Genomic DNA, 26,397 nt, shown 5'->3' on the forward strand with positions numbered 1-26,397 from the left:
ATTCTTTATAGGCCGATTTTTCTCATGTTTTCTTTGCTACATTTAGACGTGACCAGAGAATCCTCCCTTACGTTTCCTATTTCCTTAGAAAAATCATTTGCTATGAAACCTAAGTTTCAGCCCTGGATACAGTGATCCTGGAAGGAAAATACAGCTGCTTAGTCTTTTAAATTCAGGCTCATGGGACTTGGTATCTTCCATAATAGGAGGTAGCAAATTGAACCATCGTACAACTTAACCCATAAAAGTAATTCCTAGTATTTTTAGATGAAAACATAAACAGTCCTGTGATGGTCCCAGAACACACTTGTAGCCGCTCAGCACCCATGACACCTCATGGTTTTTATTGGAGCTGTTTATAATAGAATATCACAGTGACTTGCTTTTTTGTGTTTTTGATTGTTTTAACTTCTATGCCCTTTAATTTTGTCTATATTTTTGATACACATAACATTAAAATTTTTTAATTCTTGTTTTTGTTTTTTCAGTTGTAGAGACAGTTTCTCATCTGGGCCACCATAAGGTCCAGAGGGCTTATTGGCTTGTACTGGAATGGGCCAAGGTAGACACTGGGAACGTAGGGAGCTCTGGCAATTCACTGGCTCTCGCATCTCTCTCTGGTGGAATTTCAATGATCTCCAAGTATAAATTCCCCCCTTATAACTTGGCCTTGGACAGTGACTTTTTTAGATAAAATATTTCAGGTACTCAGAACACAGTGACAAAACCCATGTACCAACATCCTGAGTAAATGGTTAATATATTGCTGTGTGTAATGGATTTTTTAAGTAGAAGTTTAGAGATGAGATTGAGTTGCACACCTTTCCTTTCCACCCTCCGTCCCTAGGTGACCATTCTCCCTGTATTGATGTACCTTTCCACCCACACCTTGTTTCACTAGGACATTACCTGTGTGTTTTACTAAGCTCTGGCTGCTGTAACAAAATGCCAAAGACTGGGTACTTAAATAGCAGAAGTTTGTTTCTGGAGGCTGGAAGACTGAGATCAGGGAGCCAGCACAGTCGGGCTCTGGGAGGACCCACTTCCCGGCCCACAGACAGCCACCTTCTTGCCGTGTCATGTGGACAGAGGAGGAGCTCTGGTGTCTCTTAGGAGGGCACTGATCCCATCATGGGGGCCCCACCTTTGTGACCTCATCCAAACCCAATTACCTCCCAAAGGCCCTGTCTCAGCTACCATCACACTGGGGGTTAGGGCTTCCACTTGTGAATCTGGGGGACCATGTTCAGCCCACAGCCCTGTGAACTGGGAGGGCCTGCACTGCCTGGAGTCGAGAGCCTGGCCAAGAGCCTTACACCTTGCAGGAGGTTCATTTTCCCTCAGTACAGGCTGGCAGGGGACTGTTGGCTCAGACCGGATGGGTATGGCCCTGCAATTCTACACCTTTCCTGCGTGCCTGCGGCTTCCTAAGAGCACAACCCCCGTTTCTCCTTCATCAGGAAAACTATCATCCTTGCCCAAAACTGCTTGTGCCTGGCCTCCCTCCCCCGCCCTCCATACCTAGCAGTCGTGCGAAGTCTCACTGGCCAGGCCTAGCTGCCAGAGGCTGGAAAACTGCGTTTGTGATGCTCTATCGTCTAGGGGAGGAAGGTGTGGCAGAAGGGCCTAGAGGAAGCTGGCTAGGTCCTCTCAGCCGATTTATAGGATCTGCCAATAAAGGACCCAGTTAACTATACAGAATGGTATGTGTTTTTAACTTTCACATAAATAACTCGGGGCTGTATGCACGGTGCAACTTTGTCTCACCAAGAGGTGTTTGCATTTGACAGGAGCTGACTGATGAACATGGGTCTCATTGTAGAGTTCCTTAGGTAGCTGGTCTGTCCCACTGGGTGTTTGCTGCTAATACTCTTCAGCCACCATCCTTGTGCACATGTGCAGATCGACCTGCAGCCCCACCCAGAGGTGGCTTGGTCATGTCTTCAACTTCCATAATTATTGCCAAAGTCCTCTCCCAAATGCCTAATCCCATTTGCACTCCATCCAGCAATAACAAAAGGTCCCATTTCCCCACACCGCTGCCACTAGCCAGCGCCACTGCTGTGGGTGTGACATGCACAGCACTGCAGTTCGCATGCCTTCCTGGGGGGACTGGCTTTTCAAGCACTCTCTCATGACACTGCTTTTTAATTTGCTGTATTACTGATGTGGGCATATTCTGTATGCCAATTCAATTATATGAATCAATCTAGTTTTATATAAATTGCAAGTAACTTCTTCCATCTGCGACTTGTTTAACTTTATGATATTTTATCGTACAGAAGATATATTTTAACATAGAAAAGTTGATGCTTTATTTTTGCTGGCTTCTATTACTTTTAAAGGAAAACCTAGGGTAGGTTTAAGACAATACTATGTTGTCTTAAATTTTTGCTTTCTGAGTTTGGGTCTATAAATCATCTGGAAATGTTTCGCAGGGGCATTAAGGGAATTGATCAGAGACCTGATTTTACAATTGTATGGCTTCCCCCAGGACCTGTACCGAAGGGCACATCCCTTTCAACTGTGTCAGTGGGACTCAAGTCTTCCGGCAGCAACGATCTTCATCACTTGGCAGGAAATAACTTCACTGTCTATTCCACGGGAGCCGCCAAACAGTGTGAGAGCACGCTTCCCAGAAGCCTCTGGTGCAGGTTGATTTCCGGGACTGCTCAGCAGCACCTCCGCCCATGGTGCCCAGGGTGGTGCCTGCTTGTTTCTTGGGCTTGGAGATAATTCCTCCTTCTTGACCCTCTGCTGGGCTCTGCTCCAGGCCTTGCTGGGTCCCTCCCCATCCTGGTCCAGCAGGCCCTGATGTGGAAAGGGTGAGGGTAGAGGGTGTGGTGTCACTTCCTCTCTGAAACCACCACCACCACCCCCCCCCCCCCGCCCCGGATTACCTCCTGGCTGTGAACACTCCCTGTGCGCTGCATGGGCACCAGCACTGCCCCCACTGGCGGCCACCCTCCCTCACCATGATGCATTTCATGGTCACTGGTAGATGCCTCCTGTCCCTTTAAGAGCGGGGTCTCTGGAAGCAGAGTCCAGACAGCAGCTGGGCTCCTCTGGTTACCCCAGCACAGTGCCTGGCAATGAACACACCATCCGCATGGGTGGAACTGTGGAACTGAAATGCGATGAAGACACAAAGGGGGCTCCAGATCCTCTGGGCTGAGAGGAGCTGCCGGACGTACACACACTCGGGGGAAGCGGGGGTGAAGTTGCCCTTTGTTCCACTGTCTTGGCTCTGGGGCGACATCACCTTACGGTCAGGAATCTGCTCTCCAAATGGCAAGGGAGGTTTATTTCAATGGGAGGAAAGAAAGGGACACTGATTATTTAAGAACAATGCTTTTCTTACAAACTAAATTAAAAGTGGTTTGCATCGCCGTGGTGGGGTTGGCACGCTGGGGAGAGGCAGGTACATTCTGTATTCAGACCACCTAGGAAATTCCTTAGGGTGAAGCCAAAAGCCAGTGATGACTACAGGTATCCAAGATTTTGACTCTCCAGGGATGCCCTCCGGACCCCAGGATCCGAGTCCAGCTGTAGCTCCTGGAGAGCTGAGAGCGAGCTTAATCAGGAGAGGATGGGGACCCTCGAGGCCAGGCCCGCGCCCTCCGCCTGCCCTGGGCAGTGTGTGCTGATGAAAGCCCTGCCCGGGGAGCTGACTGCGGGGCGAGGGGCTCACAGGGGCTCTGGACTTCACCCCGCTGTGTGTGAATTCAGAAGGTGGCAGGTGCAGCCACGTCTCCACACACATCTCCCATCTCTGGGGGCTTCCGTTACGTCAACAGGGACAGAAAGACCACCCACAGGACCCAACTGCTGTGTGGATCGGCCATAGGAGTCAGGGTGAGTTATTTCATCAAAGTGTGTGGCAGGGAGGGGGCAGAGAGCACAGGGAGCCCTCAGAGCTGTCTTGCTGGAAAGCCCACCGCACGTCCGTTCATCCACCTCTCTGTGCCCTGGCTACACCTTTACCCCCAGAGACAACCAGGGTCAGCTGCCTCTCCCCTCAGGCGGTTTCCCTAAGCTCCCAAATGAGCTTAGTGGACTAATTTTTGACTCATACTTGAGTCTCCATGACTTACAATTCCGTAATGTAGGAAAGTCCAGCTTTTTCAGGTAACGTGCAGACATCTGCTTCATAATGATTCCTGAAATGAGAGACAGGAAATGTTCATCACATGAATATTAGGTCAGTGAGAGATTTGGTTTCACCTTATGAGGGTCCCTGTTGAGGGTTTAGTTGAGGATGCTTAGTTGAGAATAGGGCATGTAGGAAGTTCCTTGGGACACACAGACAGGGACTTCCACCTGAACCTAGGTCCCAACACCTGTCCCCCTGCTCCAGGTCTGGGTCTGACCTGATGGCCTTCAAGCTCCCTCCTGCATCAGGAAACACTTGCCTGCTCACCTGCCAGGTTACATGCAGCAGTTCTGATCCTTGACAAGTTATTTTTAACATAGGTCATTGTTTCTAGCAAGAAGCTGTAGAGAACGGCAGGCTTTCTCTGAGTCTGCAAAAAACAAGTGGCACCCAGAGCCATGGAGGATGAGATCCTGGAGACCAGCTGCTCACAAAGAGCAGCCCCATCTGTCTGAGGCTGAAGGGTCTGCCCAGAGAGGGCAAGTGCACATATCAAAGTCACACAGCAGATTTGTAGTTGAGCAACTTAAGGACCTTCAGTCTTCAGTTATTCTTCTCTGGCCCAGAGAGATTACATTTGCTCACAACCTGCACTGTCCAATATGGTAGCCGCTGACCACACCTGGTCCTTGAGCACCTGAAATGTGGCTAGTCTGAATTAAGTGTGAAGTGCCTCCTGGATATTGAAGACACTACCCCAAAAAGGTAAACTATGACATTTATAATTTTATATTGATTGCATGTTGAAATGATGATGATTTGGATCTACTGGGTTAAATAAAATCTACTATGAAATTTGGTTTCACCTCTTTTCACAGTTTTCAACAGAAATCTTAAAAATGGGTATGTATGTGGTTTGCATTCTTCTTTCTGCTGGACAGAGCTGGTCTCAACACCTCACATCCAGAAGGTGAACGCAAGGTCACAGGATGAAACCCCAAGCCCCTGGGGGCCACCTCCCATGGGGCCATCCCCCCTCAGCTTCCTTACCAAGACAGAGCACAGGGTTATCTGGAAACTGGTCATGTCCTTGGGGGCAATGGCATCACTTTGGTCCGAGGAGCTCTCCAGGGCCTTCCAGCCCCAGAAGTGCACACACTGAAACATGGTAGCCACACAGGCCTAGAGGGACACAGGACAGAACAGCAGGGGAGGTGTCAGGCAGACCCAGGGGGTTCACACAAGGGGTGGGGCTGCCAGGACTGGCGTTCCGTCAGTAAACTCGAGGGCGGCCCCCAAAAGCCTCAGAGAGCCAAAGAAGGGCAGGCTGGCGGGCCCTGGGAGGATGCCTGGGACCCAAGCCCACCAGCCCATGTCACGCCTGTGTGCATAGTTATTAAACCCCTTGGGAGCAGGTGCAGCCACACTCGCCCCCTCAGCCATTGGCCAGCACCTTGGTGCCCTCAGCAGCCCCGCCGGGGACCTGCCCCTCCAGGAGACTGGGGGTCAGGGGCCTGGCTGCGATTGCCACGATGGGAGTGAGTTCTCTCATCCCCCCAGATCCCCTCCACCGGTTCTGCCTATCCCTGTGCCCTGCAGCAACCAGGCCCCCCGGTCTCTGGCCTCCGGTGGGGTTAGGCCACAGGAAGATGCTGATTGGAGGGCCGGGAGGGAGGCTGGGGTGTCTATTCCCCCGGGAGTAGGACGGGCAGCACCCGCTGGGGCCCCAAGCCGTGTTGGTCTCTCCTCTCTGTGGCCCCTTCATTAAACCCTCTCGGTCACCTTTCTGGGCGTGCTGTCACTTCCTACCTCAATCCCCACCCCTACGTGGAAGCCTCAGCTCTCAGCAGCAAGATTGAGGGGACTAAGCTTGTGGCCCCAGAACCGGGGTTAAGACAGTAGTTGAACACGCTCTGTTGAGGACGCCTCGTTTGGGGCCAGCCGTATCCCCACGGCTCCTGAGGGGCGGCAGGACCACTCCTCATCTCAGCCACCATCCCCTCCCCAGTCCACAGATGGAGACAGGGAGCAGGGAAGACAGAGGTCAGGGTCATGGGCGGCACAGGGGGTGAGGGGCTCCGTACACGTGTGTCCCCAGGCAGCCAGTGTTAGCCTGAGAGGCGGGAGCTAAGCGAGGGGGTGTGGGCCTCCCCCAACCCCAAAGCAACAGAGCAGCCGGGCCTCGGAGAAGGGGGAGAAAAGGGGTGTGAAAGCTAGGCACCCTCCAGTCCTCCCGGCGACCTCAGCACGAGCCTGCCCCACAGGGAGCCAGAGAGGACAGATTTAAGGGGAGTGTTAAACCTGACCGAGTCATAATTCCCAAAAGGGAAAGCAACTTATAGAATCTGGTAAAAGAAAGGGCAGCTGGTGAAGGCCCCTGGAGAAGAAGGAAACTCCACCATGCTTCCCCCCCGCCCCAGAGCCCAGATTCCTCAAGAAGCCGGTTTGTGGGTCATCTCGACTGGTGCCTTTCCCAGCCTGGCACGAGGAACCAGCAGATCATGGCCTTTGGGGTCTTGGGAAGACTGAGCGAGGAAGGGGACACCCCAGCTAGCCGGGCTGGCAGCCCCAAAGCGTGTGTTCCTTTTGGGGACAGCAGGCCCTGGACTTTATACACAAAGCCCAGGTGTGTCTCACCTGGGCTGCATTGGAGCAGGGATCCTGGCAGTGCAGCATGAGGGGGACCCAGGCTTTCTTCACTTCCTCTTTGAAGAAATGCTTCTTGGAAATCCTGACCACCTTTGCCAGCTTCCCGAAGAGGACGAAGGCTTCTAAATGCAGTAGCTCGCTCTCCTGTAGCGGAGGTGGACAATTTCTGAAACTTGGGAAGCAGGAAGCCCAACGAAACCACAGCCATTAAGAGGTGGACCCTCTTAAATGCCTCGGGCCCTGCGAAGCCTTCTGGGTCATTCCATCAGGATGGAGTCTCTCGCAGGGCTCTCGGGACTGGGCGTTATTCTGGTGTTTGTGATCTTCTCTTCCCTAGATGAGGGCTGCGCTGGATCTGATTGCCCACCGCCGCCTAGCGGAGTCCCCAGCTCGCATGCCACAGCTGTCCAAAGAGCATTTGTGGCTGCGAGGAATTAAAATCGGGGAGAAGGGTCCCATGGGCTCTAGAACAAGATCTTTTATTTTTTATCGGATGCCATGATCAGCCAATCGAAACATCAGCAACAAGTCAGACCTTGTACCCCTTTTTGTTCCAGGGTGCGTCTCTTCTTTAGGGGATTAGAAGTGGCCACTCGTCCACTCAGCAGCCATTTCTGAGGGGCCCCCATGAGGGCCAGGGCTGAGCAAGGCTCCAGTGCGGACTCACGTGGTCAAAGAAGGCTCTGCACCGCTCGGGGATGGCATGGAAGTCGGACCCCACGTCCCCTTCCCGCAGCTCAGCCAGGACCTTGGCCAGGGTCTCCATGCCCTTGGAGGTCATGCTGGTGCTCACAGGCCCCCTCAGGGAGGGAGCACAGGCACTTCTCCAGTAAAAGCTTCTGGTACTGCCTCACCTGGGGGGCACGGGAGACATCAGCCCGAGCCTGGTTCCCCGGGACACACCGGCATCGGCCCCTCAGACCTTCTTGGGGGCACGGAGGGCCATGTTGCCGAGGGCGCGCAGGGAAAGCACCCGCAGGGCCTCGTCCTGGTCCACGCCCTTCTCCAGCATCAGCACTGCCGGCTTCAGCATCTTCTCCTGGTACAGGATCGGGACACTCATGAACTGGAAAGGAGAACTTCTTACAATCACCCCTCAGAGAGGCCCATTTCTCAGCCACAAAACAGGACGTGTGATGACATTCAGTGCGCGGAATTGTCTCTCTGTGAACAGGAGAGGATTCTGAGCCCCAACTCCCAGGACCAGCTCTGGGCTCCTCCGCCTGCCAGCTGTGGGGCCCTGGCAAGTGCCTCAACCCCTCTGAGCCTCAGTTTCCCCATCTGTAAAAAGAGGGCGACACCAGTACCTGCCTCATAGGGTCGCCGTGAGGATCCGATGAGGAAATACGTGGGAAATCCTAGGTGAGTGTGACCTATATTAATACACTCATCCGTCATTTATTTCTTCAGTTAACATGATGGGAATGGCCACTGAGCACAAGAGCCATGCCCACTGTGTTTGAGCAGAAAAGCACAAGAAGCATGGATTCCACTCACCTGGGACTCAGAGAGTCACTACTGTCCTAGCACCCGAAATGCCAGGGACTCAGGCCTACAGGGAGCCCTCTGGCATGCGTGTGTGCATGCGTGTCTTGTGTGTGCACGCACACATATGAGTGTGTTTTATTAAAACGTAAGAAAGCTTAACACCAAATTGGTGGCCCCAAAATTGAAAATTGATTCTCTGGCCCTTTACAGAGCATGTCTGCCATCCCCTGCAGCAGGCCAAAGGTTGGTTCTTACGACATACTGGGCATCAGGCAGCCAAGAAAATTTCTCCTAAAAGGTTTCTGGCCAGGACCCCATAAGTGCCCCAGCTGCATGGAAGGGTAGCTGGGCCCCAGTGGCTCTGACTCCCTTCCCGGCCTTCCTGCCTGGCAAAGCCTGGTTCACCGCTCAGAGCCCTCCTGTAAGGCCTTCCCCAGGGAAGACCTCCTCTGGCCCCCGGGTGTTGCTGGCACTCACCACGTCACACATCCCTTGGGTGCCAGGCTTGAGGGCACAGGCCGGGTCTCAGCCCTTCTTTCCCCACAGTGCCCACCCCGAATTATCCACGTGATGAACGAATGAAGGAGTGACTGACTGAACGGACACACAAACGATGGGTGTTCGCCTGCCCAACCGCCCCTCCCCCCGACCGCTGACTCAGAGCCTGTGCGCCTGCCCTGAGATGAGCCCCCAGGACGGCCCCACCCTAACCCGGCCCGCTCCGCCCCCCAGCCCTCCGTGCCGGCACCGTGGCCTCACTTCCACGCGGACCGCCATGCTGCTGATGCGATAGCTCAGGGCCTCCGAGGCCACGCCCCTGAGCACCAGCTCCGACAGCCTCTGCCGGTAGCCCTCGGCGTTCTGCACGCCCAGCCTGCAGGGACAGCACCGCAGTGGGGACTTCTCAGCTACTGCCGGGCACAGCTGCTCCGCAGCAGGGTGCCCAGGGGGCAGAGCTCCTAGGCCAGGGGGTCACTGAAGTACTGACTCTCCATCTGCTTTTCATAAAATGGCACCAGAATGAGGGCCACTCAGGAGAGCTCAGGACCCGGGAAGGAGCTCCCAGTCCTGCCATCCTGGCCCAGCTCGAAGCCCCGTGTGGCCTCGGGCATCCCCACCCACCTCGGACCTCACTTTCTTGCCTTGGAGCAGGAAGGGCTGGAAGAAAAGATTCCCTCTGCCCTGCACCCTCCTGCCACCCAGAGCCTGGGATGCAGGTCAACGTGGCAACCCCCCGGAGCGAGGCATGCAGCCACGACCCAGATCTTCCATCAAGGACATGGAGCCCCGCGGAGCCGGGTGCCCACCTGGCCAGCAGGCTCACTCCCTGCAGGAATGTGGAGCTGCTCTCCAGGAGTGTCCACACGCCCTGCTCTTCCAGGGTGCGAAGCAGCGGCTCGCTGTTGAGTTTCCGGAACAAAATCTGCATGGATTTGATCGTGATCCTGGAAGAAGACAGGGCCCCATCAGGACACGGCTTCCCTGCCGGGAGCACCCACAGAACCTCAGACAGGTAAGCTCCGCACCCAGGTCTGTGAAGGGGCATCCAATATACGCAGGGCCTCGGTCAAGGGGCCAAGAGCAATCTTGTGAGACGGTGGTCTGCAAACTCCGAAAACCACACCGTGCTGGACTCATGGGAAGGAAGATCGTAAGATCAGCTTCCAGAAAGTTCTCCCCACCAGGAGGGGAAGATGAGGGCCTCTGGGTGGAGGTGATGCTTGGAGTTCAGTGACTTCTAAGAGGCTGCGTCCAGCCCAGGCCCTCTGCCTTACACCCCACGCATGCCCCCACCCTCGAGAGCACCTTTGCAGGTTGATCTCCTCAGGGAGGGTCCCCGTGTGGACGAGTCTCCACATCTCCAGGACGGGCGACATGGCCTCTGGCCCCTGGCTGCTGCCGAGCTGCAGCAGGAGGGTGTAGATGAGGTCCGGGAAGAGGTCCAGGAGCTTGTCATCCTGGTCCATCTTCTCAATAAGAAGGTGGATGGTGCACAGGGTCTGCAGATAGAAGGGTGGGAGGCATGAAGACTCCTACTGAGGGGCCAAGGAGGGCCCGCCCCATGACTCACCATCAGAGGGTCCACGGCGGCCAGGTGCCAGATGTCAGCCTTGGAGGTGGTGTCGGCCCTGGGCGTGAACCTCGACTGCAGCCGACCCATCAGTGCATGTAGCATCATCCGGGCAAAGGGCAAGTTCTCAGCCACAGTCAGCCACACCTCCGTCAGGTGGCTAGCCAAAGACAGGGGACAAGGACTGTGGGTTTGGGGCCATGTGCCCTGGCAGGTCAGAGCCCCTGTGGACTCCCAGGCGGCCCCCTGAGTAGGGGCTGGACTCTGAAGACTGGATCGCAAGGAGGTGGAAAGAGCCGCCAAAGACTGCACAACCAGAAGCCTGGTCCCGACTCCATGCTCAGAGACACGTCTCCGCCCACGGCACTCCCGGGAAAGCCACAGCCCCTCTCTGGAGCCCCAGCTCTGCTGCTAGGTGACCCCGGGAGTCCCCACCGGACCTGTTGTGTGATGACTTTGTGGACACGTCCGGTCATAGCCTCCCAGTGCCCAGGTGTGTCAGGCGGGCACCAGGCAGCTTGCTGGTGTGCATCACTTACTCCTCCCAACACATTTGTGTGGAAGGCGCCTTCATCTCCATTTCCATAGAAGAGGAAATGAGGCCCGCAGAGGTCAGGTAACATGCCAGGCTACAGCTTGAAGCCGGCTTCCCGATCCCCAAGTCCAAGCGCACGGCCCTGCTGAGAAGGGAAGGGCTCCCGGCACAGTGATGCAATGAGCCTCTGTGCACAGGTACAGGCAGGTGGGGTCTGGTGGGCTCTGAAGGGCTAAAACCGTGAGTCCAGCAGGATCAACCTGCCTGTTTGAATCCACAAAACCAAATACACGAGGGCGGAGGTGAGTTTTGTTGAGGGGGGAAGGGGAGATGCAGCTGGGGCCTGGTGGCAGGAATTGAATGGAAGGGTGGGCACAACACACTCGTTCACAACAACTTCTCAGAAAGAAAACATAGGAGTGTAAGGAAACAAGAAAGTGGGGACCTCAGTCCTGTAACTCAAGAAACAGCCACGTGAGCTTGAAGGAGGACCTGGGCTCCAGAAAGGAACGCAGCCCGCCCAGCACCTCGACTCGGGCTTGAGACCCTGAGCAAAGGCCCCAGCTCAGCTGAGCCCAGGCTTCTGACCGCACAAACCAGGAGATGATAAACGGCTGTTAACAGTTCCAAGCTCCCAAGTTGGTGGCAGTTTGTTACACTGTGATAGCTAACCAATACAGTGAAAGCCAGCCAGCCAGAGGCCCCACTCAGCACTGCTATGAGAGGGGCTAACCCTCCTTCAATCAAGCCACCTGCTGCACTGCCATCCTACCCGGACCCGGGGCAGGGCTGACCTTATGAGGGCAGCTCCACGGCAGAGCCAGGCCTGCATTTCACACAGGGCAGCCTGGGAGATTCTGGATCTGACACCTGTACTCGAAACTTTTTTCTCTGCTCACAGCATCTTCTGTGCCATCTGCCACGTCTCTCTCCACCAAGTCTCAAGGCTGCCCTTTGCTCCCTGGTCTCTGCTGCTCTGGGGATGCCTGCCCACCCCGTTATGGGCCCTCCCCAGGGAATTCCAGTTCCATCCCAGCACATTCACTCCCCAGACTGGTGAGATCCTACCAGCTGCCTGTGCGGGGCTGTGACAGAGACACGGGGACTGGGCACTGTTCATTAAAATGATGCAAGACGGAGGGTTTGCACTGCTTTACTGTGAGGCCACCTGAGGGGCCTGAGGCTCTGTCATTTCATCCCTTGGGCACCTGGACTAGTCACTCCCCTCTCAGGGCCCCATTTGGAAAGGAGGAAAGACAGAGCAGAGCTTCTCCAGTGGCCTGCTCGGGCCTTGGGGCCCATGTCCTGTGGTCTATCCGGCCCGGAGCTCTGTCCTCTTCAGGGAGGAAAGGGCTGCAGAGGGGAGAGCCCAGAGCCGGTGACCAGGACATGTAAGACGCTATGGGATCCGAACTCCAGCTTGATGGGATGGGGCTGTAATGCTGAGCCTCCGGGTCCGAGGTTCCGAGAGGCTGCACCTCCCACGGAGATGCAAGGAGAGGGTCTGACCCACCCCAGGGTCGGACGGGCCCCGGTCTTCTGGGACACGCCGGCGGTGGCGAGTCGGGCACAGTCTGGGTGACCCCACACCCAGGGCACCCACCTCTCCATGGGCAGGGGCTGCCGCAGGAGGGACATGAGGCCGGTCTCCTGGTGGTAGTGCGCCAGCAGAAGGATGCCCTCGATGAGGGGGTGCCGCACCTCCGGGTGATCCACTACCGGCAGGTGGACCAGGATGGCGCCCAGGATCTCCGCCACCTGGGAAGGGGTGGGGCATCACCGGGCAGCCCGGCCCTCATGGACCTCCTGCCCTCACCCCACCGTACACCCCTTCTCTTGCCCAAGCGGACGCTGGGTAGGTTAAACCTTCAGCACCCATTCCAATGCATCCTCTCTGGTCCCTTCCAGGATTTTATCCGATTTTCAGGAGGGGCTGTGCTCCAGGAGAGCGAGCCTCAGGCCTCCAGCCCATCGTCCACTTACTGACCGAGTCACCTTCAACATATTCTTTCTTGTTCTAGAACCCTACTTCCTCCTCCTCTTTACAACCATGGACTTGGGGGGTGGGGCTGGAGAACCCTGAACACACGAGGCTGGGCCCCTGCCCGGCCCTCTAGGTTGGGTGCACCAGGCAGCCGCAGGCCCCAGGTGACCCGGCCACAGCCCTGTCACTGTGTCCTCCAGCTCCTTGGCCCGCATCTGGAGGAAGGTGCCTATCCAGGTGATGGAGGCCTTGTCATGCTGGAGGTTCACGGCCCCGATGTTCTCACAGAGCTTCTGGACGAGCGAGGCCACCTCATCGCAGCTAAACTGCAAGCACGCCACCTACAACCAGAGCAGGCTGTTCCCGGTGTCCGATAACCAAGCCCAAGGACTCCCCTGCCTGCCAGTCTCCGCTCTTCCGTTCCATGTCACAGCCCCAGCCCAGCTGCATCCTCTCTCAAAGCGCTGCCCCAGCGTCCTCCCCGCCGCCCAGCCGCCCAGCCTCTCGCGTCTCAGTCACAGGCCTGCTTGAATGCCACTCAGCGTCAAGGCCACAGGGATGCACGCCAACACCTCCCTTTCCTCGTCCCCTGCCCCCACCCCACTGAACTCCACGCAGGAAGCTTCTCCCCAGATCCTCGCTGTCCTGACTGTACAGCCCTGCAGCCTTCCCTCGGGGTGTGCCCTGCGCCTCGCTGCCGATGCACAAGCCTTCCACTGCACAGAGCCCCCTCTGGCCCCTGAGGCAGAAGAGACCTCATCGCTCTGCAACCCTGAGAGTTTGGATGGCTCTGGACACTTTCAGTCACCAGTGTGCCATCAGCCTGCCCGTGTGCTGACACCTGTGGGCAGGGTCTCGTGTTCGAGTCTTTCTGGGGCCCCCTCAGTGTAGCACATGCTAGGGACAACGAGAATACAGCTGGGGTCCTTTAAGCATCTACCGTATGCCAGGCACCACGGTAGGGATCTTACACATCACAGGCCATTTAAATACATATGGCGTGAGGTGGACCAAGGGCCGTGGAAGCCATGACCCCCAGAAGAGGATGGGGGCTGAGCAGCCAGGCTGAGCAAGGTCCCACACCCCAGTGATGGCCCAGGCCCCCAGAGACTACGGCCCACACAACCTTCCCTCGTCACCTTGGCGATTCTGGAAGACGCGCTGAAAATCTTCTCCACGTCCGAGCCCTGCAGCTCCGCCTTACATTTCACAAGCTCCAACGCCTTGGAAGCGCCCCAGGAGGAGCAGTTCTGGCTTGCTGGTGGGAATACAATTTCAGACACGATCGGTCAGGACAAAGGGTCCCCGTCGTGGTGGCCTCCTGCCCCAGCCCTCGGGGCGCCCTGGTTCCACAGGCCTGGACCACCCTCCAGCATCTGGACATCCTAACCCATTGCCTCGCCCCTCTGTGCACAGCTCAGGGGGATGCTCTGCCAACTTCCAGCTGCCACTGCAGAGGTCAGCTCTCCCCATCTGAAGGTCTCCCCACTGCATCCCCCTCTGAGCTCATCGCTGGCCAGTTCTGCCACATCCTTGGTATCTGTGAGCTGACCCTGTCCCACTGGGGTCCCTCAGTGCCCAGCACATGCCCTCAGTGAGTCGAGGTGACCCAAGGAGCCTCTCCTTCCAGAAGCTTCCATGGCTTCCCAGTGAGCTGTGAACCCCCTCCGCCATCCCTGCTGGTCACACTTGTTTGTCTACACAGAGAGACCACACTCCCCTCCAGGACAGCCCCATAGCTGACACCCCTGGTGTCGGCGCCCTCTCCATACCATGAAAATCCAGGAGGCTGGAAAGGACTTCCATGGAGGCCAGGCGGGTTCTTCTGTGTGAGTCGCAGGTACATGGGGCAATGAGTCTGACCAGAGTGCCAAACTGCCCCAGCTGCAGAGGGATCTGAGGGACGGGAGACCTCAAGGCTCACACGCTCTGTCCAGCCGAGCACACAGAGGCCAGTGCGACCAGTGGCCAGAGAGGGTGAACCCTGCTCTGAAAGCACCCCTGTCTGGGAAGCCCGAGCTTCCATCCCCAGGTCCCACAGCTGGGCCCCGGGAGGCCGAGCAGCCAAGATCTGAGGAGTCTGCCCAGGACGCACCCTGTCAGGCCGGGGCCAGGTGCTATGTCTGGGCACCCCTCTCGTTCCTATAAATGAGGCCTGGCTTCACATCTGGACTTCCCCGCTCACTAGCTGTGTGACATGGGTAGGTTCTTAGCCTCGGGTCCTCTTGTTCCTTATCTGTAAATCAGAGGTGATGATGGTGCCCCTTCTTTCAGGGAATGCCCTGAGAATTGCGACAGAGAATCCAGGTGATGCACTTGGCACAGGACCTGGCCTCAAATGTTACTTAGCACTAGTCTTGGCCCCAGCTTCGCTTTACTGGGCCTGGGTTCCACCTCAATGGTGCTCCAGGACTGGAGTCCTGCCCAGCTTGCTCTCACTCTTCACCGGCCCCGAGATGCGAGTCCTGTCCCCCCACCCCAGCCCCAGGACACCATCGTCGTCCTGCCAACGCCATCCCTGATGACCAGACAGTCAAAGAGTATGAGGCCAACAGATGTAGGAAGAGAGGCCTCGTGGAGCTGTGTCACGTGCTCAACCAGCAAAAACCTTGTTGCTTTTCTAGATTTCACGATGTTAGTGGGATTTGTCAAGCTTTGTGAAATTTGTGATTTTGTAGTGATTTATTTTCTCATTCTAGTAAATACTCACTTTCCTAAGCAGTGTGGCATTCATAGCTGAGCCCCTTTTCCTTACAGAATCCACACCCCGTGTGAACCTCAGGCCCCACAGAACCCGGAGCCACACCAAACCCGGCCCACCCTCTTCCTCAGCACCCCTGAGCCCCAGGGCCAGCATCTCCCAGGGCCTCTTTTGCCATTGCCAAGTGAGGCAGCCTCTTCCCAAGGGACTCTCTGGGGGGCAGAACTTGATTTCCAACGTGTTTCCTCTTCTGGGATACAGACAGGCATTTCCCTGGGGGTGTCAGGGCGGCAGGCTGGGGGGTCAGGGGCTCCTGGACTCACGCAGACACCGACGCTTTGGACGTAGATCTGCATGAGATGGAGGTGGAGGTTGATCGCCTTCTCCCGCTCCCGTTCCTTCTCTGACAAGATCCACTTTTCCAGGAGCTGTGGGGAGAGCCCGGAACACAGAAGGGGACGTTAAAATCCTGAGGCCAGCCCTCTCCTGGCCACCACTGCTCTCCTTGTCTTTCCCACTCAGAGTGTGACTTTAAAAGCTCTGAGAGGTTCCAGATACTTCTGATTTCTTCCCAGCCCACCCCCACCCCCACCTCCCCGCCCCACTAGGGAGATGAGGCTATGAGCAAAGCGAGAGAGGCCCCAGCATCCTCACCAAGAAGCTGCTTGGCTGATGTGTTTGGCTTTGTTCCAAATGTTTGTCTGGAGGTAAAAAGGCCAGGAGCACAGCCCACCCTGCACCCCAGGGCCTACATGTTCATGCACCTAATAACACAGCTTAACAAAACACGAAGCAAAAACTGATAGAACCGAAAGGAGAAATAAACAAATCCACAATGATAGAGACTTCAGTACCTCTTTCTCGGTAACTGATGATCAAGAAGACAAAATCAGGGGCTTCCCTTGTGGTGCCAATGCAGGGGACACCGGTTCGAGTCCTGGTCCGGGAAGATCCCACATGCCGTGGGTCAACTAAGCCCATGCGCCACAACTACTGAGCCTGTGCTCTAGAGCCCGCAAGCCACAACTACTGAGCCCGCGTGCCACAACTACTGAAGCCCGCGTGCCTAGAGCCCGTGCTCCACAACAAGAGAAGCCACTGCAATGAGAAGCCCGTGCACCGCAACGAAGAGTAGCCCCCGCTCGCCGCAACTAGAGAAAGCCCGCGTGCAGCAATGAAGACCCAACTTGGCCTAACCAATATTTAGGAACACACCACCCAATGCAGCAGAAAACTTTCCAAGTACACACAGAACATTCACCAAGACAGGCCGTACCCGGGCAACAACATAAGTCTCAGTCAATTTAAAAGAATTTGAATTATACAAAGTATCTCCTCAGACTGCAATGGAGTTAAATCAGGCATTAAAACCAAAAAGATCTCTGGAAAACTCTCCAATATTTAGAAATTTCTAGATAATCCATGAGTCAAAGGAGAAGTGAAAGAGAAATTGACATGCATTTTGAACTAAAATAAAATTAGAACACAACATATCAATATTTGTGGGGTATAGCAGCAAAGAACAAAGTCGGTGGACTTATACTCTCTTGTCTTGATTCCAAGACTTATTATATAATATTGTAGTAATCAAGACAGGATGACATTGGTATAAAGACAGACAAAAACATCAGTAGTGCAGAATAGGTGTCCAGAAATAGACCCATACATATATGGTCAATTGATTTTTGACAAAGATGCAAAGGTAATGCAATGGAGAAAAGACAGTCTTTCCAACAAATGGTGCTGAAACAACTGGTTATCCATACGCAAAAAAATAAATAAAATAAACTTTGATCCATATTTAAAAACAACTCAAAATATATCACAGGCGTAATTGTAAAACCTGAAAATACCAAGTTCTAGGAGAAAACTAGGAGAAAATCTTGGGTTAGGCAAAGATTTCTTAGACATGACACCAAAAGCATGATCCATAAAAGAAAAAAATGATAAAGTCGACTTCATCAAAATTAGAAACTTCTAAAAAAAAAAAAAAAATTAGAAACTTCTGCTTCAAAAGACATTGTGAAATCAATGAAAAGGCATGTCACAGACCAGGAGAAAATATTTGCAAATCATATAGATGATAAAGGGCTTGTTTCCAGAATATGTACAACCTCTGAAAAATTAATAATAAGAATGCAAACAATCTAATTTTTTAAAAAAACCCACCCAGCACACTTCAAACATACCGAGATTATGAAGACAAAGACTGAGAAACTGTTCCAGACTAACGGAGAAAGACTAAAGACACATGAAGATGAAATGTGATTCATAATCCAGAGTGGATCCTGGGTCTGGGAGGAAACAACTGTAAAGGACATAATTGGGACAGTTAGTGAAATATGAATATAGAACGTAGATTAGAATATAGCATGGTATCATTGTTAAATTTCATGATTTTGAACATTGTGTTGTTATATGAGAACACTCTTGTTGATGTCTACAGCTGACTCTCCATGATTCAAAATGGTGTGTGTGTGTGTGTGTGTGTGTGTATGAGAAAAAAAAAAGAGAGAGAGAGAAAAAGAAAATGTCACAAAATATTGAGAATCATGGATCTGGGGACTTCCCCAGTGGTCCAGTGGCTAAGACTCCAAGGTCCCAATGCAGGGGGCCCGGGTCCGATCCCTGGTCAGGGAACTAGATCCCACATGTCGCAACTAAGAGTTCACATACCGCAACTAAAAAATAAGAGCCCGCATGCCGCAACTAAAGATCCCACATGCCGCAAGGAAGATCCCACACGCGGCAGTGAAGATCCCACATGCCACAACTAAGACCCAACGTAGCCAAATAGATAGATAAATAAACAAATAAATATTTTAAAAATATTTAAGAATCGTGGATCTGGGCGAAAGGTATACAGGAGTTCTTTGTAGTATTCTCACAACTTTTCAGCCAATTTGAAGTTTTATCTAAATAAAGTTACCAAATCAATTTTTAACGTATACCCCTGTTTCCCACTGAGAGTCTGGCCCTCAGGCCAGTGTTCTGGGAGGGGTGGCCCTCCCTGGCTCCTGGCCCTCTGCCAGGCAACTCACGTGCACCATCTCCTGCAGCCCCTTGGGGTCCAGCTGCCTCTGCACGAGGCCCTCCATCAGCTGCTCCAGGGCACGCAGGGCATTCACATACAGGGTCTGTGGCCAAGAGAGGGGAGAACTGGGTGGCAATCGGGGCTCACACAGCCACACACCAGGACTCTGTGCCGGTCCACACCAGGGAGTGTGAGATGGCCTGATAACCGCCCTTTGATTTCTACTCAGATTGAGTTCTTTATACGTAGCTTCTCATGTGACATGTAAGACAACCTCAAGAGGAGCCCATTTTGCAAAGGAGGAAACCGAATTCCTAGAGCCCAGTTCTCCTGACCCCTCATCCAGGGCCAGGACCTTGAGACACAGATGGCTCCCTGTCCACAAAAGATTCGTCCTGCTTTTCCACAGCCTTATTGGGAAGCAGCCATGCAGTCAGGGACTACATTTCCCAGGACCCCTTGCATCTAGGTGGAGCCATGTGACTGAGTTCTGGCCAATGGAAGGCAGGCAACACAGCTCATAAATCCTCCGGCCCTCTCTCTCAAGCTGGCTATCACTACCCACAGGGACTTTTGGAGCCATGCACTAGATACGGTGAGGCCTCTGTCAGCCCAGGTCCCTGAAGAACTGCACGAAGCAGCCCCCTCTCCACTGCTGCTGCCAACTGGACTTCACTTGAGTGACAAATACCCTTTCATCTTGTAAAACCGTGGAGATTTCAGAGTTTATCTGTTACAGCAGCTAGCATCACCTTACACCTACTGATAAAGCCTGCTGCACTTTGCTGCCCCTGACCACTCACAGGTTCAGGATGGTGGGCTCTCGGCACTGCTCATGTTAATGTAAACTTCTAAGTCCTGACCCAGCAGATGAGGTGGCCCAGAGGGACCTACCTTAATGGACTCATCGTTCTCTCCTGGGGGCTGGAGAGAAATGACAGCATGTATACTAATCTCCACCAGCTCACTGTTTTCCTCTGTGGAGTAGAAAGGCTTCAGTTTGCTAGGGAAAGAAGGGACCAGAGGAGTGGTCGGTGGAGAGGTGAGACCCTGCCACCCGCTGCCCAGTCTGGGGTGTGGAGGCATGTCACAGAATGAGGGAGAGGCCAGCTTCTCTGGTTGGGGGTTCAGGCAACCATCTCTCCCCAAGGGCCCCGGCTCCACCCACTGGTGGCCAGGGACTGTCTGTGATTGAGCGGGAGACTCAGGGGTCCAAGGCCACCTCTCTCCTTGTTGCCTGCTGTGAGCCTCCCCGTCTCCTATTCAGAACCATTCCATTGGTCCTCACTGAACCACAACCATAGGCTCTGCCTGCCAGGCTGGTCCCGGCCCAGGAGTTTTCAACTGTAATTCCTGGACCAGCAGCTGCAGCCCCTTGAAGCTTTTATTAGAAACGCAAATTCTACAGCTGCACCTCAGAGCTACTGATCAAAAACTCAGGAGTGGAGCCCAGCCACGTGTGTCTTCATAAACCTTCGGGGGTGGTAGCTAGCTGCTTGATGCACACTAGCTCATTCTCTCTTTCTGTCCCCTTCATAGATAGATCTCAAGCCTACGTGCACGTTAGACTCCTAGGAGGGCTTTTTAAGGGGCCCAGGGGCCATGCCTGGCTCCAGGAATCCTTATTTAAAGGTCTGCAGTAGGGCAGGGTATCGGAATTGTTACAGGTTCCCCATCGGCTCTATTGTGCCTCCTATATTTCACCCTGCTGGGACCTCCAGCTCCTTCCCAAATCCAGTAATCTTTTTAAAGTCCAGGTCAAACGTCAAAAGCCAACTCCCACGCTAAGCCCCTTGACAGCCCATCAGCTGAATCACATCTTGTTAGTAGCCCCCTTTTTGGTCTCAGATTCTTTCCTTTGTGGTTCACCTACAAATACTCAGCTCGGACCTATAATTCCTTGTGTATGCATATCTTATCTCCAAGTCCCTAAACGGATGTATGTGAGTTTTATTTAAAATCTTCCTAAGGCTTCCCTGGTGGTACAGTGGTTAAGAATCCACCTGCCAATGCAGGGGACAGGGGTGCGAGCCCTGCTCTGGGAAGATCCCACGTGCCGTGGAGCAACTAAGCCCGTGCACCACAACTACTGAGCCTGCGCTCTAGAGTCCATGAGCCACAACTACTGAGCCCACATGCCACAACTACTGAAGCCTGCGTGCCTAGAGCTCATGCTCTGCAACAAGAGAAGCCCCCGCTCACCACAACTAGAGAAAGCCCGCACACAGCAACGGAGACCCATCGCAGCCAAAAATAAACAAATAAAAAAAATCTGCCTATGTACACCCTTTTAAAGCAACACGTAGTTCTGCTATGCGCCGAATATGAATATGAATATGAATCTGCCCCAATAGAAGAAATCCTAGCAACGACCCAGCCACCTCAAGTACTCATTTTACAAACGCCTAACTTCTTCCCACTCCCCCTGCCCCACCAGTGGATGGACAATTCCAGGAAGGCAACCGTCAGGCGTTCTATTACTATGTATTACCTGTATCAATACCATATCAATAAACAGACTTCTTGACTGAACCCACCCCGGCCTGAAGGATGCCATCTCCTGGCTGTGCTAGTCTGTGTCACTGTGTGATTTCTAGCTCAAAACATCCCCTGATGGACCAAAGGACAACCCACCCACCTGCCATTCACCTCCCAATCCAAGGAGAAGGGCCCAACTTGAAATACTGCTGAGAATTATTAAAAAAAAGAGCAGGTGGAAGCAGACCCCCATCTCCTAGGAAGACCCACTCTGCCCCAGGAGCTGCCACCCAAGACTCCAGCTACAAAGGCAAAAAGGGAGGGCAAAGGAGGTGCAACCTCCCCATAAAGCACTGAGGGGTTGTCTCAGACTTTACCTCCACCCCAGAGAGGCGCTTGGGGCCTGGTTAGGGGCCCAGCTCACCTCAAGTACGAGAGGGCATCCATGGCCATGGTCCGCACTGGAGAAACCAGTCTGTCAGTTGGTTCTGCCTTGATGATCGCCTGCCCAGACAGCAGGGCAGTGAGCCATCAAGCCACCCAGAGTCCCGGGATGGGCAAGAGAGGGGCTTGGGCCAACAGTGACCACGATGGCAGCCGCACTCCTAGGGTTAGAGCCAGGAGGACCTGACATTGTATGACGGGCTCTAACACCCCATATCGCCTCCATTCTTTTCACCATCAGTTGGTCTTTGACATTTTAGGGGAGGCAGCAAACTCTCGTGGAAGGAGTGGGGCAAAGATGGGCCGATGCTTCTCACTCAGGTCTGGCATTTACTGGCTGTGTGCCCTTGGGCAGGTCACTTCCCCCGCCTGAGCCCTGATGTGTAAAATGAGGACTTGGGGGCCTGGTTCACAGGGCTGGGCCAGGCTGGCGTGAAATTACACGTGCGTGTAGCGCTCAGCCCCGAGCAGGAATGTTTGTTTCCTTCTCAGCGCCTCCTGTTCTACCCGCATCTCTCTTCCGTCCAGGCTGCTTCCAATGCAGCTGGAGCGATTTCCAGGGGCCAAGACATTGCAAGGGAGTGGGGAGGCCTGGGGACGAGGGACAGTGGTCGCCCCACAGTCTCATCGGCCCCTGCCATCGCCTCTTGCCTTTGGACAGGTGACACTTTCTAGATCTTAACAAAGTTCTGTGCAAAAATAGCTTTGTCCTGCTTACAGCAGAGCCCTGTCCCCTGGTCCCGCCTATGGAGAAACCTCAGGGCTCAGTCCGTGGGCCTCTGTCTCCCAGCCCTGAACCAGCCACCTCAGTGGCAAATCAGGGCCAAGAGGGGAAGGGTCTTCAGCTCTGGCTTCCGGAATGTTTCCTGGCCGTGAAACCCTTTATCGGACATACGAATGTCATACCCAGAACTCCTTCAGTTGGATCAAAGCAGAACTGAGACAGGAGGGGCTTCAGAGACCCCTGCCAGCCGCCTGGTGCCTCAGATGCTCTCAGGACCTCTGACCAGGGGGAAGCCGGTCGGCAGAGTGAGACCCCCAAACCGCCCAGGATGGAGGAAGCCCCCCGACCCAGCTTACCATGATAATGCCAGTAAGGGTCGCCTTTGGGGCAAATTGGAAGTCCTCCAGGTCTTTGATGTTCTTGACAGCGTCGGTGACCTGCACCACACTCTTAATGAAGGCCATTTTGAGGCAGATGTCCTGTGCCCAGACCATGACGAGGGACAGGCTGTGAGGGAGCCCCGAAGACCCCAAGCCCCAGCCTGAGCCCCCGGACCCTGCGGCCACATAGAATGCTCCTTCCCCACGCCAAAGAAGAGGCAGTGCCAGGAGCGCTCTGAGAGATGGCTAGCCCCACTCTGTCTTTCAGTCACCTGGCGGAGATGTGGGCCAGGTGCTGGACAGGGCACAGCCCTCCAGTGCCCCCCAGCAGGTGCTGCCTCCCCGAAGCCCTCCACGCTGTGCCTGAGGACAGCAAGCCAGTCAGGGGACACCTTCACTGACCAGGGGCTCTGCGCCCTGTGCGTCACCACAGAGGCAGAATAAGTTATGGACATCAAATCGTTTTTGCTTTTAAGGCAGGAATGAACCCTGAGGACATTATGTTGAATGAAATTAGCCAGTCACAAAAGGATGAACACTGTGTGATTCCAGTTATACGAGATACCTGGGGTGTCAAATTTATAGAGACAGGAAGCAGAAGGGCGGGGGCAGGGGCTGGGGAGGCGGAATGGGGAGCCGGTGTTAGGGGGACAGAGTTTCCGTTTAGGAAGACGAAGAGTGCTGGAGATGAATGGTGGTGATAGCTGCACAACAGTTAGAACGTGCCTAACACCAGTGAACTGCATGCTTAAAAATGGTTATGATGGCAAATTTCACGTGATGTGTACTTTACCACAGTTTTCAAAACAATAATAATAAAGTCATTTCTCCTTTATTCTCTGTGTTTTCTCCTCCTTGCCTTTCCAAGAAAGTAGCCAGTCCCTTTGCACCTCTGAAGACAAGCCCATTCTTGTCCCTTATGAAAGGGCTTGGGTCAGGTGTCAGGGTGGAGGGCAGAGGTGAGGGAGGGAGTGCGAGGGGCTGGGAAGAGTGGAGGGCTTGTCTTCAGGTACCCACAAGCATCCCACCCAGTGCTTGCGGGAGGGCTGCTCCCTCCTCCCACTGCAGCAGAGAACAGCACAGATTGGGGCAATGGGCTTCCCAAATGCTGGGTGTCCGGTAGGACTCCTGGCTAGGGCTGGCAGTGCCCAGATAACGATGCAGAGCGACTCTCCGCCAGCCTGGCTCAAAGAGGGCATCCCCTGGGCACTGTGGGTCCATGGCGTCCCGGGGTTATACCTGGCAGCTGCTGCAGTAGTGGTGAACAATCTTAGCAGTGATGGGGTTGTCCACGTGGTTAGGAGCATCTGCGGGTGGCAGTACGAGGCCACGCAGCTGTACATCACCATGAGGGCACCCTTCACTGTCTCCTGCCTCCAGGGATGGTCCTTCTGTGAGGCCAATGAGAAGGGGAAGAACAAGTGTTGGCGGGGGGGGGGCGGGTAGGGTCTGCTCCTTCAGCTTTTTCCTGGGTGCCTGAAATGCTCACTCATTTATTCTTTCATTCAACACATCTTTATTGAGCACCTACTATATGCTATGTCCTGGCTGTACAGTAATGAGCAAGTCAGACCAGGGCCATGACCTCCCATTAGCAGGGGGTTTGTGTGGAACCCCTAAACAGAGGCTGTTGTGTCCTCCTTCACACCTTCACCTGACAAGCGTCTACTCTGGGCCAGGGGTTCCTGTGTTGCTGGGGATCCAGTGGGAACAGAGAGCCTCAGCCGTGCTCTCCTGGGAGGAGGTGTTAGAGGCCGCCCAACCTACCGTGGAAGGAGGGGCAGGGTTGCCCATGCTCTCCAGGCCTTGAGTAGAAGAAATCCAGGCCTCAGGTCCCACTCTGTGGAGAAGCCAAAGAAGCCTGGACACTCCCGATTCTCTCCTTCCAAACTACCAGATCCCCAGGGCAAGGGTCCGAGGTCAAGGCCAAAACCTCGGAGGCATCGGTGACTCCAGGCGGTTGCCCACTGGGGGCTCAGCCAGCCCAGGGCACTGTGCCCCGTGGCTGGGAGGGGCAGCCTCCAGAGGCTGGCCACTGGCTGCCTGGGTCCAACTCCCCACTTCACTTTGGTGAAGGAGACACAGAGGGCAATTTCTTACTGAGATCTAGTAAGAGCCTTGGTTGGGGGCTGAGAACACTGCTCCAAGAGGCCCCCGGAGACCTGATTATGGAGCAAGGGTGTCTCACCCGCCAAGCGCCGATCTGCCGGGACTGCTCCGACTCCTGGATCCTCTCCTCAAAGTCGTGGAGCACGTTCAGCACCGTCTTCACCTGGCCCCGGGCACACAGGCCAAAGCACAGAGTCACACCCTGCAGGGAGACCCGGCCAGGCAGGGTAGGGTGGCGGGCCAGGGGGCCGGGGAGGACCCCCCATACACACACACACACACACACACACACACACACACACACACACAAGTAAACACACATGCATGCACGCATGTACACACACCCGTGTACACATGCACACACCATGTCCGCCGAGGGTCCGGACGGAAATGAGGTTGCGGTAGAAGGTGGCAGGTATTCAGGCACCAAAGAATCTAAAAGAGTGGATATATGTATATGTATAACAGATTCATTTTGCTGTACACAACATTGTAAATCAACTACATCCCAATAAAAATTATAAAAAAGAAAAAAAGAAAGGGAGAATGTTACAATTTAAAGTTTTTATCTCCAAAATGGAAAACTTTTTTTCTGATTATAAAAATAGTATTTGTTGGGCTTCCCTGGTGGCACAGTGGTTGAGAGTCCACCTGCCGATGCAGGGGACACGGGTTCGTGCCCCGGTCCGGGAAGATCCCACATGCCGTGGAGTGGCTGGGCCCGTGAGCCATGGCCACTGAGCCTGCGCGTCCGGAGCCTGTGCTCCGCAACAGGAGAGGCCACAGCAGTGAGAGGCCCGCGTACTGCAAAAAACAAAAAGTATTTGTTCATTGTAAAATCAAAATAAAAGATAACCACCCTTAACAGTTTAGGTGTATCCTTCTAAACTCATTTATGCATAAACACCTAGACTTCTTTCACATAACCGAGGTCATGCTATATATACTGTCTCATACTGTATTATTATACTTAATATATAAAGGGCAGTGTTTCCATGAAAAAGTGTGGATTGTATAATATTCCATATGTTGCTATATTATCATTAATTCCACAAATTCCTTATAGAAGAACATGTAGGTTGTTCTTAATGTTTGGCTTTTATGCCCAACGTTATAATGAACATCTTTATCCAGTTGCTTTGGGGCAATTATTTCCTTCAGACAATTGACAAAATGTTAGATCTTTGAGCCCAAGTTTTGGGCCCTATCCAATTGAGAACCCAGAAAGGTTTAATCAATCTACACCCCCATCAATGAAGTATAGAAGCCTGGTTTTTTGTATTCTAGACCAAGGATTAGCAAAGTACAGCCCTAAGGCTAAATCCAGCCCAAAGCCTGTTTTTGTGGATAAAGTTTTATTGGAACACCACCACTCTCTGCAGTCTATACAGACCATGCTTTTGCTCTACAATGCAGAGTTGCATAATTGTCACAGACCATGTGGCCTGCAAAGCTGAAAATGTTTTTGTTATCTGGGCTCTTACAGAAAAATGGCTAGGCCAGCACTAGTCATTATCTTTATCATCTCTGCCCATCAGATGGGTAAAACGGGTCTCACTGTTGCTTAAATTTGCATTTCTTTAAGAAAGGGGCTTACTGGCAGCAGAAGGTGGTTCACGTACAGTTGCCCGGTTTGTGCACTGTGCAAGAGCACCCAGCTGAAGGACTGAACTGAAGCCACCCATGCTCTTCTCGAGTCATGCAAGA

At 53.9% G+C, this 26,397-nt stretch overlaps 1 protein-coding gene across 1 annotated transcript in view; it reads right to left on the reverse strand.

The window, feature by feature from the left end:
• Positions 1-3,443: 3,443 nt before the first annotated feature.
• Positions 3,444-26,397, reverse strand: part of MROH2A (maestro heat like repeat family member 2A) — a 37,612-nt gene continuing 14,658 nt past the window's right edge. The window contains 25 exon segments of the mRNA XM_032637741.1: positions 3,444-3,507; positions 3,509-3,563; positions 4,095-4,160; positions 4,421-4,523; positions 5,144-5,275; positions 6,731-6,886; positions 7,410-7,553; positions 7,555-7,596; positions 7,665-7,808; positions 8,990-9,104; positions 9,538-9,675; positions 10,037-10,230; positions 10,302-10,461; positions 12,440-12,594; positions 13,009-13,161; positions 13,960-14,078; positions 14,593-14,716; positions 15,845-15,949; positions 18,563-18,658; positions 19,450-19,558; positions 21,458-21,537; positions 22,558-22,680; positions 23,821-23,879; positions 23,882-23,972; positions 24,770-24,943. Coding sequence (XP_032493632.1) covers positions 3,444-3,507; positions 3,509-3,563; positions 4,095-4,160; positions 4,421-4,523; positions 5,144-5,275; positions 6,731-6,886; positions 7,410-7,553; positions 7,555-7,596; positions 7,665-7,808; positions 8,990-9,104; positions 9,538-9,675; positions 10,037-10,230; positions 10,302-10,461; positions 12,440-12,594; positions 13,009-13,161; positions 13,960-14,078; positions 14,593-14,716; positions 15,845-15,949; positions 18,563-18,658; positions 19,450-19,558; positions 21,458-21,537; positions 22,558-22,680; positions 23,821-23,879; positions 23,882-23,972; positions 24,770-24,943 — 2,901 coding nt within the window.

This window comes from Phocoena sinus, chromosome 7 (genome assembly GCF_008692025.1).
Source record: "Phocoena sinus isolate mPhoSin1 chromosome 7, mPhoSin1.pri, whole genome shotgun sequence".
NCBI lineage: Eukaryota > Metazoa > Chordata > Mammalia > Artiodactyla > Phocoenidae > Phocoena > Phocoena sinus.